Raw genomic sequence first — 16,148 nt, 5'->3', positions numbered from 1 at the left:
CACTGTAAAATGCTAAATGGATGCTGTCAAGCCATGATCCCTTAAGCATTCTTATTCAGTTATAGTAAAGAGAAGGTACAGCAAGGAAGGACAGAAAATAAAGAGATCAATAGTTCAAGGATGGAGTTTTAATTACTCAGATACTGAAAAAACATCATCCTTTAAATTGCGCCAGTTTTTCACAGATCATGGGCAAAGAGTCCAAAGGTCATCTGTTCTTCGCTGGCTTATGAGAGGAAATACGTAGAAATAAGCAAGCTGAACTATCTATATCTAGCTCTTTAGTGAGGAGAGCAATAATAGTTGACCCAATAACTGATTCTCTCAATTCAGAGCAGAGCTAAGGGAAAAAGGCAATGCCAACTTCTGAGGAGGAATATATCTACCTAACGGAAAAAAGGGAGCTGTTCTTGCACTCAGCTTGCTTTTGTTTTCTAGTCCCTAAGCGGAGAAGGAATGCAGGGGACAGAAGAACTTCCAGTCAGGTTTTTCCATACCCACAAGCAGTATCAGTGGACACAGTGGAGAGATCCTGATCACAGCCTCTCATTCTTCAACCAAGAGTTCCAGTAGACAGTATGCACTGGGACACTTAACTAGGTTTTTCATTTCTCTTAAAATCACTTTAGCTGGTGCACAGTTGTACAACATACTAAGACAAAGTGAGACTCCATAACTCATTAATATACTTACAATGTGCTTATCGATCTAGAATTGTTACTATTTCTTCACATAATATTAAAATAATTTGCCTCAAAAACTAGCTGAATGTAAGGCCTGATGACTCAAAAAGAATAAAAAAAATAGAACAGAAATATGGTTATGAATATTCACTTTCTTTGGGGAGTTACATAACTCAAGAGGAAAAGTATAATATTATGCAATTAATTTTATGCAAATCAACAGTTCTATCAACTTAAACCTCAAGAACGTGGAAGCCGGGCTAGAAGTATCCTTAGTCAAAGACAGGTTTTCCCACTCCTCCAACTCTGCATCCAAAGCCCAAGTCAAATCCACCCATTTTCTCTCTAGCTTCACAGACCTGAAGTAAAAGGTAAATTGTGGATATGTTCATGTCTTACTTATCCAAGTGAATAGTGTTTCTCATTAAGTTTTTTTAAAGCTATCAAAAATTCATGCTCATTTTCCCACACAGCTGACAATTATCAAAGGTATTTTTAAATTGTAATAGCTCTGAACTTTCTGACATACTGAAGCCATTTAGTTCTACTAATTCTAATAAGGGAATTTCTGCTAACTACCGTCAGTGGAATGCATCCTCCAACTTAACAGAAGCTGTATGAAATACCGTGTACCATTTTCCCTAAAGAGTATAGGCATACCTTGGAGACACAGTGGGTGTGGTTCCAGACTACCTCAATAAAGCAAATTATTGCAGCAAAGCAAATCAAATGAATTTTGTTTTCCCAGTGCACATGAAAGTTATATTTACACTATACCGTAGTCTACTAAGCGTGCAACAGCCTGGATCCATTAAAAACAAAACAAAACAAAACAAAAACATTATCTATGGCAGCTATAGCCTTACAAAATATATTACTTAAGACTTGCAAGTCAAAATTATTCCTTGATCCGTGGGCTGCAGAATGGATGCTGTGTTAGCAGGCATGAAAACAACATTAACCTCATACATCTCCCATCAGAGCTCTTGGGTGAACAGGTGCATTGTCCATAAGCAGTAATATTTTGAAAGGAATCTTTTTTTTCGGAGCCGTAGGTCTCAACAATGGGCTTAAAATATTCAGTAAACCATGTTGTAAACAAATGTGCTGTCATCCAGGCTTTGTTGTTCCATTTATAGAGCACAGAGTAGATTTAGCATAATCTAAGGGCCCCAGGATTTTCAGAATGGTAAATGAGCACTGGCTTCAACTTGAAGTCATCAGCTACATTAGCCCCTAACAGAGGAGTCCGCCTGTCCTTTAAAGCTTTCAAATCAGGCATTGATTTCTCCTCCCTAGGCCTCAAAGTCCTAGATGGCATCTTCTTCCAATCTGTTTAGTCTAGCCACCTTCATTAATTATCTTAGCTAGATTTTTTGGCTAACTTGCTGCAGCTTCTACATCAGCATTTGCTGCTTCATTTTGCACTTTTATGTTATGGAAATGACTTCTTTCCTTAAGCCTCACAAACCAACCTATGATAGCTTCAAACTTTTCTGCAGCTTCCTCACACCTCTTAGCCTTCAGAGAATTAAAGAGAATAATGACGTTGCTCTGGACTTAAAGGAATGTCGTGGTTGGTTTGCTCTTCCATCCAGACCACTAAAACGGTCTCCAAGTCAGCAATAAGGTTTACTTTCTTATCATTTGTGTTCACTGTAGTAGTACTTTTCATCGCCTTCAAGAATTTTCACTTTGCGTTCTGCAGCTTGCCTGTCTGGCACAACAGGCCTAGCTTTATCTTGGCTTTGAGCATGCCTTCCTCACTAAGCCTAACCATTTCTAGCTTTTGATTTAAATGAGAGACGTGTACTCTTCCTTTCCCTTTAACGCTGAAGAGTCCACTGTAGGGTTATTATTGGGCCTCATTTCACTAATTTTGTGTCTCAAAGAATATGCAGGCCTGAAGAGAGGAAGAGAGATGAGGAAATGGTTGGCTGGTGGAGCAGTCAGAACAAACGCAACATGCTGTCAACTAAGTTCGCCATCTCATATGGGTGCAGTTTGAGGTGCCCCCAAACAATTACAACAGTAACATAAAGATTACTCATCACAATCATAACAAATATGGTAATAATGAAAACGTCGGAAATACCACAAGAATTACCAAAACGTGACATATAGACTAGAAGTGAGCAAATATTGTTGGGAAAATGGTGCCAACAGATTTCTTGACACAGGGTTGCCACAAACCTTCAATAAGTCAAAACTGCAGTATCTGCAAAGTGCAATAAAGCAAAGTACAAAAAATAAAAAAAAAAAAAATAAGGTATGCTAGCACATAGTTTTAAATTGTAGGTGCAGCAGGATTTCCCCTTAGGCAAGGAGACTGCCCAGTGTTATAGCCCTGTCCTTAAAATCTTTAACCAAAAGTCCCTTTTCTAGAGGTGCTGGTATAAATTCTGTCTTTAAAAATACATTGCAGATCTGAATTACCTGCATGAGCATAAAGTGCCGATCATCTCTAACACTCCATGTGGATGCTACCAAAAAATCAGTGATAAGCTTAAGATAAAATAATCATCAGATTACTTTGGGTTGTGTTTCAAAATTATTTTCTTACAACCAGAAATTGGGAACCGCCTAATTACCCATCTAGTAGGAACCAGTTAAGTCATCTAATAAATGCATATATAATGGAACCCTTACAGCCTCTGAAAGGTTGATAGACACTTACACTAATTCACAGGATAAAATTGTTGGTATAAACCCATTTGTGTTATAGTTTATCTATACTTCTAATACACATGGAACCAGGTACACTAAAATATTAATAGTAATCATTTCTAAGAAGATTTTAGGATGCTACTTTTCTCCTTTAACTTTCCCAATTATATGAACTTTTGCTATAGTCACTTTCATATTATCTTCTCATAAAGTAAGGAGACATATATGTACCCACTACCATCTCTCAGCTTCTACCAATAAAGACATGTAGAAACACTCACCATTCTGGATTTTACTGTTGTTTCTTGTGCAACAGCTTTCATTATCTATTTTTACTGAAGATTCCTTCAAATTCTGTGACCGGCATCCTAAAGTTGAAGATTCTATCTTTTTTTCCACACAACTATTAAAGCTATTACTATTGACACCTGCTTTCTCCTCTGGCTTATCTGAAAGGACATCAGATGTGGAAGGCGTATATTCTAGGTGCTTCTGCAGTTCAGGAGTACTGGCAATTTCCAATTCTGCCGTAGAAGAAGGCTTTGTAGGTGAGCACTCCTTAGGAAGGCCAGTCGATGATTGAGAAACAGATTCCGACTGGTTTTCCTGATCAGTGCTAGTCTTCAGCTGGGTACAGCTACCTTTTGGTTCACTAAGGGGTTTTACGTCTCCAGTTCCAATGTGAGAGAACTTTGAAGACAGCAATCCTACTTTGCAGACAACATCTGGTTTTGTTCTCAGTATTTCAGGCTTTGTATTTAGACAGGAAGAAAGTTCTTCTGGTAAAATCTGTTTATGACATCTGAAAAAGAGAATACAAAAAACTAGCATCTAGGTCTCTCTTATCGCTCCTCTACTGCCCAAAAACAATTGTTTGGTACCTTAAGGCAACCACTATATTGAGAGAGAAAAGAAACTGCTTATTTTAGAGAATGAAGGATAGGTTTCCGTGAGCTGGAGTTAAAGGTAATCAGTCAATGGCTCTGCAAAAATATCCTAAACACTTAGAAAAATACAATCCTAAATCCTATCTGTACGTGCTCATAAATCTCCAACTACTTCAGGTTAGTTCTATTTATCACAGTATAACGAAACTTAGCTTTCTCTTAAAGCACACAGTAGCTCATGGAACCAAAACCACCAGCAGCACAAAACCCAGTCCAGCTACAAACAACATGTCACTGGCTCTGACACTGGATAATTCCATTCCTGTTTGGTTAGTGATCAAGATCCAAAGCAACTGAAAAGCCAACTAATTACGTGCTTGCTCACAAAATGATGGGGTATTTCTCCTATCCCCTACCTTAATAGGAAGCATCCTTAAAGAACTTTTGTTCTCTGAAATTCATCTTAAAGTTTTTTCCCCAGCAAAACATAAAGTGCTTTTTTTCCTATTATACTTTTTTTTCTCTGTCTCTAACACAGGATTTCCTCCTTGAGAAGATTTTCTTTTCTTTAAGTAAGCTTTACGCCCAACGTGGGGATTGAACTCACGATCCTGAGATCAAGAGCCACAGGCACTACTGACTGAGCCAGCCAGGTGCCCCAAGAACTTCTTCATTTAAGTACTCACATGAGACATTTGGCTTGGGTAGCACCGAACTTCTTACTGTTCCCTTTTTCTACCCAAAGACTGTTCCTCCTTCCATCTGACTGCTCTGTGGCCACCTTCCAAGCTCATCCCAGGCAGCCCACTTTCCTCCCAAGGAAGCAATGTGCTCAACCAGTCTTCCACCTTATTGCAACAGTCTTCCAAACCCACCTTTCCACATCGTTGTCTCTCTGACCTGTATCTTAGGTCTTTATCAGCTGCCTGCACAGGCCGCCACCCCTTCTAAGAGTCTTCCTTTAAAACTCTTTTCTCCGTAACCTTGTAGCCACTTCAACTCTCTGATTACACTTTACATTTCTTATTCATTTTTTTCACCTATAAACTAGATACCTATTCCTCCTACAGCTAGCACATCCTCATTTCTATGACTTAATATTTTACCTGCCGCCGCCTATACTTGAGGTCTGGACTGGTAAGAACTACTCTCTATCACCATGTCTCCGTGTTCTGCACACTCCCACTGACCTCAGTCTTCCACATACAACCACTCCGCTCCCTTTTCGTCACAGCAGACGTTTATTCTGCAACTGTCTACAGTATTTCAATTGACCATTCTCACTGTATCAAGTGAAGAAAGTTGCCCTTTCCTCACATCTTCACTTTTTAAAAATGTTTTCCACATTGTTCTACGTGCCTATTTCCCTTTTCACCTCCAAAAAGGCACCTGACCGATTTGAAAACTCTAATGAAAAACCTCTGTGGATAACCTGAGATGTGAGGAACGGCAGGTCATGACGCCGAATGTAGCTGTACTAACACCCTATGAACCACGGAATGCAGGTTAAGTCTTGCCACCAGCAATGGTTAAGTTCAGACACAGCGAACTACGGCTGAAATCATTTTTCTCCTACTATGACTAAACATCTTTAACAAATATCCCTACTTACCCTTGAGGAATTTTTGCTCCAAGATTGGGTGGCGAGTTGGCAGCCTGAGGAGTGCTCTGCTGCCTCGGGTCCTTACTAGGTGGGGTTGCTGCTGTACAGCCAAGCAGGATCTCCTTAAAAACCGTTGTGGGCACAGACTGTACAGGACACATACTAGGAGAGGCCTAAAAAGATAGCAAACCAACAGACATTAAAAGGAAAGTACCTAGTTGGAGAATTGTGAAGTCCTAGCAAGATTCACATTTATTTGCCTGGTTTAGTACTAAACAAGCACAACATCATTTCCAAACATAAAGCACAAAACAGTAAAACAACTGAAAAGTCACAAAATTAAGGACTTGTATCTGAAGGCTGTTAAATCATCCCAGCTTTTCATAAAGCTAGAGTCTTCCTATAAAAGATCACCGGCTGATCTTTCACAGACCTCTGAATCATGATGTCAGGAAAATGCAGCCATGTGGCAATTACTTTAAAAATGCGATGCACAAAAGTGAGCTTTCAAGTGACAGTCTTTAAACGGTGGCAGCTTCACATGCGTTCAGTTTCGCATGACTCAAGTGCCTACCACGCACTTACTGCACAGGCTGGCAGGGGACCAGACCACTAGGACTCCTGTAGGCAGTGGTGCCTACTGGGTACCAGGGTAAGCCTCTACAACGCAATAAAGGTTGAGAACATGGTTCGTGCTCTTATGTGGCTCTTCAAGTCACAAGGGCAACCGTAAGCTGCAAAAAATATCAAGTCGTGACAAGCCTGTGGGACAAAGTTGGGACACCTTCTCTTCTCAAGAAGTTTTATCTTCACAAAAATATAACAATGGACCCTCTTCTTTCCAGTTTCTACTATCCACACACGTCAACTTCCCACCAGGGAAAAAGGAAGGGATTAAACTCAACTCCCGTGACCAGTCTTCAGCAAAACCAGGGGAAATTATTCCGCTTACTCACCAGCCTCTTTGCATGGGCTTTAAACTTTAAGTCCTGTGCCCTTCCCCAGCACAGCTCCTTCATTCCACAATGACCTCTACATTTATCTTACCACCAAATCTAAACCGCAGGAATCTTCAAAGTTTCTTCATCTTCTAGAGATTAGCTTCTAAAATTTGAGGTACAACCTCCCTTAGTTTTTAAAACTTCCCAATTCTGAATATATTGATTTACATTCAGTCTACTCATGAATCTTTTTCAGACATTTAACTCTGGCAGCCTCGAAAAAACTGTCTAATATATGCTAAACAGAAATATCTGAAAAATAAAAATCTACTGAATCACTGTCAAAGTTTTGGCACAGTTTCAAACTATATGAAAATATAAAATTATCTGCTCGTATATTATACTACTTCAGTCAACTCAATTTTGGTTAAGTATTAACTTAGTGTTCCCCAGAAAAATTTCTTTGGAGGTGGGGAGGCTTTGGCTATTCTAAGAATATTCTTGGGATGGTCAACTTCGGCTCTCTGAGCCTCAGTTTCCTAATCATTAAGCTGAGGAAGTTAGAGAAGTCCTGAACGTCCTTTTTGACTCAGTTTCATAATTCTCTAGTAATCACCTATAAAACGATTACCCTCCCAAAGTTTAATTGCCAAGTCATTTCAAAATGCTTACTTGAGGCTCACTTTTACCAAGGATCTTCCCTCATACCGCCTTCCTTGTGCTGAATTATGTTTAGAGTTGATATGCTAATACATACCTTTTTTTAAACTACTTTCTTGAGAGAAATTTTGATTGCAAACCTAGAGTAACACACTGAAGAAATTTAGATTGCATAAATTTTTATTCTGTACAACAGCCATTGAGCTGCTTAAGTAAAACAAAAACAAAAACCCTCCATCTCATTTCCTAAATCCAATCAATGGACCAGGAAATCCTGCCTCTATTTCCAAAATATTTACAGAATCTAACCAATTTCTTTACATTCCACCACTACCACCATTTTCCCCCCACATGGGATTACAATGGGTCTTCTAACTGGCCTGACTTCCCTCCATGTTTGTCCAAATGGTCTGCCTCCTACCCAAAATGTATTCTACCACAGACCAATCTGTAACATATAAATCAATCAGATCATGGCACTCCACTGCCTAGAAGAGTTCTGTGTGGTCTGGTCTCTACCAACCTTCCCGATCCTCTCATTCTACTTGTTCACAGTGTTCCAAATACATTGGCTTCCTTTCCGCTCTAAACTCTTTCTTGCCTGCACCTTCTTACTTGCCATTCATTCCCTCTGCATAGTTTTCATGTGGCTGACTGGTTCCATCCCTTCACTCTCAAATCTGTTCTCTTGTCACCTCCTCAGAACCTCTGATTACTCTTTCCAAAGCAGTGCCCCCAAAAGCATCCCGCTGTGCTTCATCATATTTCTATGTTTGTTTGTACCCGCCATTGCTTTAGGACACTGCACTGTCAAAGTTCATTTAAGATACTTTTTTACTGTCAGTCTTCTCACAAGGAATCATACACACCTACAGGCAGACCCTGATCTTGTGTCCACTGTTAAACCTTATAAAACAAGGCACACAGCAGATGCTCAAATAAGACTGGTGGAATGCATGAATGAATGATGCCGTTAGGACTTAATATTTCAAAACAGCTAGGTCAGTCCTATGACTGACAGTAATACTCACCAATGTCTAGCACATATTTAGTATTCAGTAAATATCTGTTGGAAAGACGGAGGGAAGGACAGAGGGAATGAAGCAGGAATCTGCTGTTTTACAGTGGTGACTCACCATACCAAGGAAAAGATTTGGAGAGGAATGGCAACACCAGCACAGTGCCTAAGGGTACTGGGCTTTGGTGGCAGACCTTGGTCTGAATCTGGTCTCTGACACTTCCTAGCACATTATTTAAGCTCTTCGAGTTCAGTTTCCTCAACTGTAAATGAGAATAATGAAGCCTATTTTACAGGGCTGTCCTTCACCATGATGCCTGGCACACAGATTAGCTGACTGAAAGCAGAAAGATGAAAATTTTCTCAGTGCAGTCACCATGTATTACAAATACATAACTTAGGAAGCTTTTCCTTTTAGAAACTGAAATACGCTCAACAGGGATAGGGCTCCAATTTCAAAACCCATCTTCACGTGCACATCACTGCACTGGCCTCTGACTTGACAAGGGTCAAGGTTTCTTCTTACCTGAAGAGTTTTCCCTGAAGGTCTTCTATACCAGTCATGGCAATAGTTCCTCCCTGCCAGCAGACGGAGATAATATAATTGAGTGTATGATGGTATTCTAAAAAGGACACTGCTGGCTCACACTACTCAGCAGACTCTCTCAATTAACCAAGCAATGTCCTAACTCTGAGGAATAGTCTGCTAGGCAGAGAAGACCTTCAAGGAGCCAGCTGTTACTGGCAAACAGGTTTATTCTATCCAAAAGTATTCACCAACGCAATCCAGAGTCTCGTCTACCTAATCCCAAACTCCTGTTTTCCAAAGACCACCCTAAAAGTAAACTCTGTGCCAGTCCAACACATCTGGAAAGTGCAAACACGGTGAGATGTGTGCCAAGTATGTTACTATACTCACCTTTCACTCCCACATTTAAGTGAACTCTTTCTTTCCTCACTTCTTCCTATACCTCTCTAGCGCTCTTAAAATCTAGCCCCAGCCACTGTTTCCAAAATTTGCCTGATTACAAGAACCACCCAGAACAAGAAAGAATATTTACAGATACGGAAAAATATTCACAACACACTGGAAAGGAATCAAGGAGGCTACAAAACGCTATGGTTTTTAGTTTGTTTTGTTTTGTTTAAAGGCCTCCATGATTATACAGGAAAAAATGAAAACAAAAAACAGTAGGACAGGTATTCCAAAATGTGAATAAGTGACATTTCTTTAGCGTTTTTCTGGGCTAACTATTTTTAAATAACTTTTTTTTTTAATGTGAGAATCTTCATTTGACAAATAAATGCAGTATGAGGGGGAGAAAAAGTGTTACAATAAAAATAATAAAAAGCCAATACCCATCTCCAGCCAAATCTATCATCCCAATTTCCTTTAAAATGAGAATTTGACTAGTAGAAAGTTTAAGAGCTGAAACAGACATTTTTAAAACATCAAATTTAGTTTTTCAATTTAGATGCAGAAATTAAGCTCAAATAGGTTATGGGAACTTATCTCCTAGCCAACGTTCAGGCTTTTTTCAAAAATAGCCTGTACTGTGCCCAACAATCAGTTCAGCAGCACACAAACCTACTGAGCTGGACAAAATGCTAACGGAGATCAAAAAGACATGCTTCCTGCCCTTGAACAGTAGGAGTCAGGCAGCCAGGATCACTTATAGACATATATGTTACCACATTTTACAGGTGTCTCCTTGAAGGCTATACATCTACTTGCTCACCTATCTGTCCCATCACTGATAAACCTGACATTGTTCAGAACTGGCACCTTCTTCCACAGGAGTTCCCTACTGACCCCAGTCCTCTGCCTGCACCCCAGGCTGATTCTTCAATAATCTGTCAGGATGCCATTTCCTATTCTCTGGCCTCTCCTCAACACAACATCATGTGGTTCTCCTTTTCATCTCACCAACTATTTATACTGATGTATTCTCCATGTCAGGCTACACCCAATCAACTTCTCCAAACTGGCCTTTATTACCTCTGGGACCCAAGACTGCTAATAACCTCACAGGTTCTACTCTGTTTCTCTCTCAGCTGCTGATACTGTGGATTACTCGACAATATCCTCTGTGAGCTTAACTCTAAGATATAATAATCACTCCCTACTACGTTACTTCCCCCTTGTAAACTTAAAAGCAAAAATGAAAGTAGTAATACTAATTTCCAATAATTACCTCTTCATTGTTTCCTGAACAACCTAAAGTCAGGCCTACACACTTGGAAGGAAGACAATACTATATACCTTGGTTTACAAAGTTTTTGGTCAAGTGTCAAAGTTCCTATTGCCTGCTCACAACCTTAAGACTCAGGAAAGGCAATCATCCTAGCCACTCAGATTCTTAAATTTTTTTGTGTAGCACAGCACTTGCTTTGGTTCTACTTGATGTTGTTGTAGTCCACTGGGCCCCGATACAGAACCCTGGATGCATTAACTGACTCTGGCCCACTACCATGCCATTTCTTCTTGCCTTACTCCTGCAGACCCCAAAGTTCCCTCTAAAGTGCTGCCAACAATCTTAATACCAACTTGGTCCATTTTTAAAATCTAAGCTCCAGCCTGGAGCAGAGCATCACAAAGGTGTTTTTGTCCCTGTAACATGAGTGCATTTGGATACACAGCTGTGTAAGCTTTTACCTAAGCTGTAAAAAAGTTATGTGTATTGTAATAGGTCCTAAGGATTCAACTCACCTCAAAGACAAACAGTCTTAAGTTTCTTGATCTAAATCCTTACTATTTCAGAATAAAATCCATTACTTGAACTCACAGTGGCATTCATACAAGCCTATACTTTTCTGGGCAGAAATTTGTTATGGCAAACCAACACTTCCTTTAAAAATCTAGCATGTCTGTTTAACCAATCATAAATTACCAATCAAACCTATTACCGAGGAGTGAGGAGTCCTATTTCAACACCTACTCAGAATTCTAAGGTTCCTCCCCTTCTCTCGTGCCAGGCCTTCTTCCAATTTGATACACACAACTCAGCTTACCCTCAAAAACACTCCTTATGGATGAAAACTGTCAAATCTATTGAGCATTTTCAGCAAATATCAAAAAATAATACACGTTTTACACAAAAAATAGTTAACCAGAAACTTATATTATCTCCATCTGCTTGAGTGTAGAAATTATGGCCAAGATCTGGAACCAGCAAAGAAGAGCAGACAACACAGTGCAGAACAGCACAGAAGAAAGCTTTATAACCACCAAAAAACTGGCCACACACCATTAGAGTTCAGGAAACTTTGACACAAGTGACAAACATAAGGTTACCTCAGAGCAAGATTTTGCTTGTTTGGAAACTAGGCTTCCATTATTCTCAGAAGACTTGCGTTTTACGGCTCCAATTTTTGTGGAATTACCTAAAATATTTAAAAATAAGTAAGTTGGCTTCCCTGTTTCTCTTAACATGGAAAGGAGAAAGAGGAAAGGTCAGAAGGAGAATAAAGGCTTTAATCAAACAGTATCTTACCACATGTCCCAAAGTTATCATGCACAACTTCAACATGAATCAGTGATGGATCAACAATTTTCAGTGCTGGAATCTTAAAAATAAATAAAACAAAGATACTGGGAAACTTAAAAACGCTCAGAAACATACCAGAAATTAGTTCTGTTAACATACAAGAAGAGCTTCTTACAAATAATTTCTTTTAAAAACAATCATGATATTTCTCTTTCTACTCAAATATTTTAATACAAAGATAATAAAACTATTTAACTCCTATAAGATATTATAATTCTTTTTTAGAATTATCTTTCTCTGTCAGGTTATCTTACATGCAATTAGCATCCTCTTTTACCTCTTCACAGTTGACTTGCAGAGTTTTTGATGCTGGGTTTCCGTTTACAATTGTTGCAGAAAACCACTGAGTCGATGGGTCCAAGCTATAAATTTTTACTTCTGAACCAACTAAGTTTTTGTCACCTGAAAAAAAAAATCCTTAGAGCAATCTGCATTATCTCCCAACACACCAACATCCAAGATAATCTTTTCTCAAGTCTTTAAAAAAAGCAGTAGACAAAAATAAACAGTAAAAGATACTGCTATAAACACGAGAAGACAGACATTTCAGAAAAGCTAGGAGAAATTTTTAATTTTATTTTAAACTTTTTATTCCATTTTCCTATTAATTTACCTAAAAGTGGCAATATATTTATTCTACCATTTGTATGAGACCAAGCAGAATCCAGGTAACTCACTGAACCCAAACTTACTTTCCTGTGCAGAGTTTTAGGGGATCCAAATTCAGGAACCCCAACAGAACTGCCTAAACAGAACTTTAAAAACTGTAAAATTGACCAGGAAACTCAGTAACAGTATATGGGAAGATCAGGATTACCACATTCATGTTTCATCAATTTTATAAGACTGAAATTTCAAACATATCAAATTCCATGTCAAAATACACCTGAGCTTTTTTAATACCTACTTTACTAGTTTTCACATAAGCCCTGAGCTTTCCAAATTTCAGAGGCTTTTGGATATATAAAGTCCTTCAATCATCTAGTTGATGAAGAAAGCAATTACTAAAAAATTAGAAATTTCAATGAATGAGGACTAAAATGTAGCTTCTTACAAACTATTTGTCAACTCATGAACTGTCATCAACAGATAATCTATATACCTTGTAAAAGATGGCTTTCATCCAAATGTTTCACAATCAAAGCTTGAAATTCTTTACTGACATTCTGATTATCCATAAGGGAAAGTCGAAGATTGTTTACATCCTGAAAAATGGAAGATTTTAAGGTAACAAATAAGAAGCGTTAAATTCCAGTGGATATTTCAATCAGCTTAATGTTTAAGTACTGTCAGTAGCCATTTGATGGCACCAAACCACTGCAGCTCCAATGAACTGAAAAGGTCAAATAGTAGGAATCCATCAAATGATCACAGGTATAGGGAGACTAAAGTGAAGTCACCCCAAGCTAAGAGCATGACAAATACTAAGGAGTGGCTCAAAGCATAACTTTGACACAACTTTGACTACGGAAAATATAATAAACTAGATGGTCAATCCAAGGATTTCCCAGGGGCAAAAGACACACACATAGAAACACACGGATATGTAAAGTCAATTTGCTGAAATTGTTTTTAACAAATCACAACACAGATTGATTTAACCCAACTAAAATTCCAAATGCATTTTTGTTTACAAATGGTAAAGGGAGGTATGGGAGAGACAAAATCTGAATGAATAGCATTAAGTTTTCAGCAAGCCAGTTTTGAAACACTCAATTCTTGGCAGCAGCTCCATTTTGGGCGCTATTCCACAGTCTTCTGGCTTTGTGTGCACACTAAGTTATGACAAATGTATACAGAAAATGTCAATACAAATAACCTGCTGAACACAAACTATACAGCACAGAAGCTCTTCTAATATCAGGGCTTCACACTTTTCTGACACTGAAATGGATACACAGTGGCCAAAATTAGTTCATCCATTCCTCCCACTGGGACAACTAACTAGTCTTTTAGAGAGGCCATGCTGGAAAAATGCATTTCTTAAGCCAAATAACATTAGACTTAACCTAGGGTCTTCAGAAGAGCTCAGCATTAATTATCAGAATGAACCATTTACGGTTGTTGTTTTTTTCCCCCCTCATGCTGCTGCAGTTTCAAAAAAAAAAAAAAATGTAAATGTGTGCTCCAATTCTTATTAAGAGATAAAATGCACATTACTAGGGACAGTCACAAATGGCTCTTAAACAAGGTAGAATAATTCTACTCTGCCAAGGAAAGTTTTAGTGCCAGATGACTAACCTGGGTATTTTGTCTTCTTACCCACAGATAAATAAGTCAAATTCAATCCAAAAAACAGACCTTAAGTTTCAATTCCAACTTCTATATATGCCAAATGATTTTCAGGTTCTCTGTGTATTATATAGGGCAAGCATTCTACTGCAGTAGTCACATCTCCCAACACAGTTTCATACAGTAGCAACTGGATGTAACTACCCACATCTACAAGAGAATGCCCTGAAGCACTAAGCTTGGGCCACTATTATCACCAGTAAAAGTCAAGAGCACACATCATAATCTACCTCAATTAATATTACTAGTAATATTCACAATGATAGCCATGGTGCACCTTCCTGAGAATAAAAACTTACTGATCTAGATTTTGCTTTTTCCATCTTAAGAAACAAAATTATGAGTTCTGCTTTGACTAAAAAGCTTGGATATACAAAAGATGCAAAACACAACTGTCCAGAAAACAATGCTGAGAAGTAAAAACTACTCTATCACTAAGTAAAGCAAGATACCCAAAGCCCCTCCTGTATGTTCCTTGGTCCTTAAGAGCAAGGCATTCTTCCTTTTAAGGCAGATAAAACCTCAACATGGCTATCTGAACATCCCGAAGGTAACCTGCATCTGAAATTAACTTAAGCAAAAGCACCTTTTTTTGTTCTGTTTAATCATTGTAAAATAAGGTTCAGAATGTGGACCTTGTTTTCACTCACCTTCAGGATACAGAAATGAGACTTTAGTGAGAAAGCCCGTGCTTTGGGTTTTCCAACACAGGCACATCAATGGCAGTGACCATTGACCCTAAACTGTCTTTTAACAACAGTTCACAGAAACAAGTCAGGTCACCAAATGGATGTGGATAAAAGGGATTAAGTTTCATAAATGACCTCTAAAAGACAAATGATATGACATGACCAACTCTATTCCCAAGGTAGTAATCTGGAAATAATCTGTATGTTCTTTCCCCCTCTCTGCGAACATTTTCATGAAGAAAATAATCACATATAAGCAAGACCCAAGAGCCTAAATGTTGTGAAGAAAAGGGTGGGGGTTTTGCAAGCTAGTGGGAAAGAACACACATGCATGCGCTCTCAATTCTCATTATTCATTGTAATTATGTTTATTAAGTCCACACAAACACTGGAATAGTGAATAGTGAACCACTGCTCCTAGTGGAAAGATAAGGTTAGGTTCCTTTGAGCCTCTGAGTCACAATTTCATCAACCGACCTATATATATAACCTTGTTTTATGTGTGTGTGTGTGTGCGTGTATGTGTGCTCACATGCACGTACTAGAAAACACATTATTTAATATGTTACTGCATTATTAACTTAGAAATCACAGCCAACAGCATTATAACTCAAGGCTGAATAAAACTTCTCTAACAAATGTATTTCTTCCCTAAGACACATCACAGCCTTCTTGCACTTAGGAAGACTAGACAGTACTTCAGCACTATAGTTGGTGTAGTAAAACCACCAAAACAAACAAAAAAAAAAAAGCATAAAAATTCAGCACTAATTAGACCTCAGAAAGGATACTTGTTTACAGTATAAGAGATGAAACAAGAAGGCAGAACATCACTTTATTCAACCTCAGTTGGGAACATTTGTCAGGCAACTCAAATTTTTTGCCACCCTGCCAATGTCTGATGACCATGAAAGTGCCGAAGTACTGATCTGAATGTTACAAATATATTTTAGCAAGTAGGCAACTTCCCAAATAATACAGGATACATAAAATAACAACTGCCATATATGGATATATACTCATATGTGTGTGTGTGTGTGTATATATATATGTATATATATATATATATATACGTGTGTGTGTGTATATATATATATATATATATGAACGAGAGCCAATCTTTTTAAAATTATTTTTGTATCACCTAGGTGTTTCCATAC

At 38.4% G+C, this 16,148-nt stretch overlaps 1 protein-coding gene across 3 annotated transcripts in view; it reads right to left on the bottom strand.

Annotated features, from left to right (window-relative positions):
- KDM3A (lysine demethylase 3A) overlaps window positions 1–16,148 on the bottom strand; it is a 52,986-nt gene that overhangs the window by 27,683 nt on the left and 9,155 nt on the right. For all 3 annotated transcript variants that reach the window (XM_045054525.1, XM_045054526.1, XM_023251854.2), the window contains exons 5-10: window positions 13,110–13,212; window positions 12,285–12,409; window positions 11,954–12,026; window positions 11,755–11,843; window positions 5,850–6,013; window positions 3,632–4,152 (exon numbers count right to left, since the gene is read on the bottom strand). In XM_045054525.1, the coding sequence (XP_044910460.1) occupies window positions 3,632–4,152; window positions 5,850–6,013; window positions 11,755–11,843; window positions 11,954–12,026; window positions 12,285–12,409; window positions 13,110–13,212 (1,075 nt within the window). The remainder of the gene's footprint in view (window positions 1–3,631; window positions 4,153–5,849; window positions 6,014–11,754; window positions 11,844–11,953; window positions 12,027–12,284; window positions 12,410–13,109; window positions 13,213–16,148) is intronic.

The sequence above is a fragment of the Felis catus genome, chromosome A3 (genome assembly GCF_018350175.1).
Source record: "Felis catus isolate Fca126 chromosome A3, F.catus_Fca126_mat1.0, whole genome shotgun sequence".
NCBI classification, from domain to species: domain Eukaryota; kingdom Metazoa; phylum Chordata; class Mammalia; order Carnivora; family Felidae; genus Felis; species Felis catus.
This window is presented reverse-complemented; position numbering and strand designations above follow the sequence as displayed.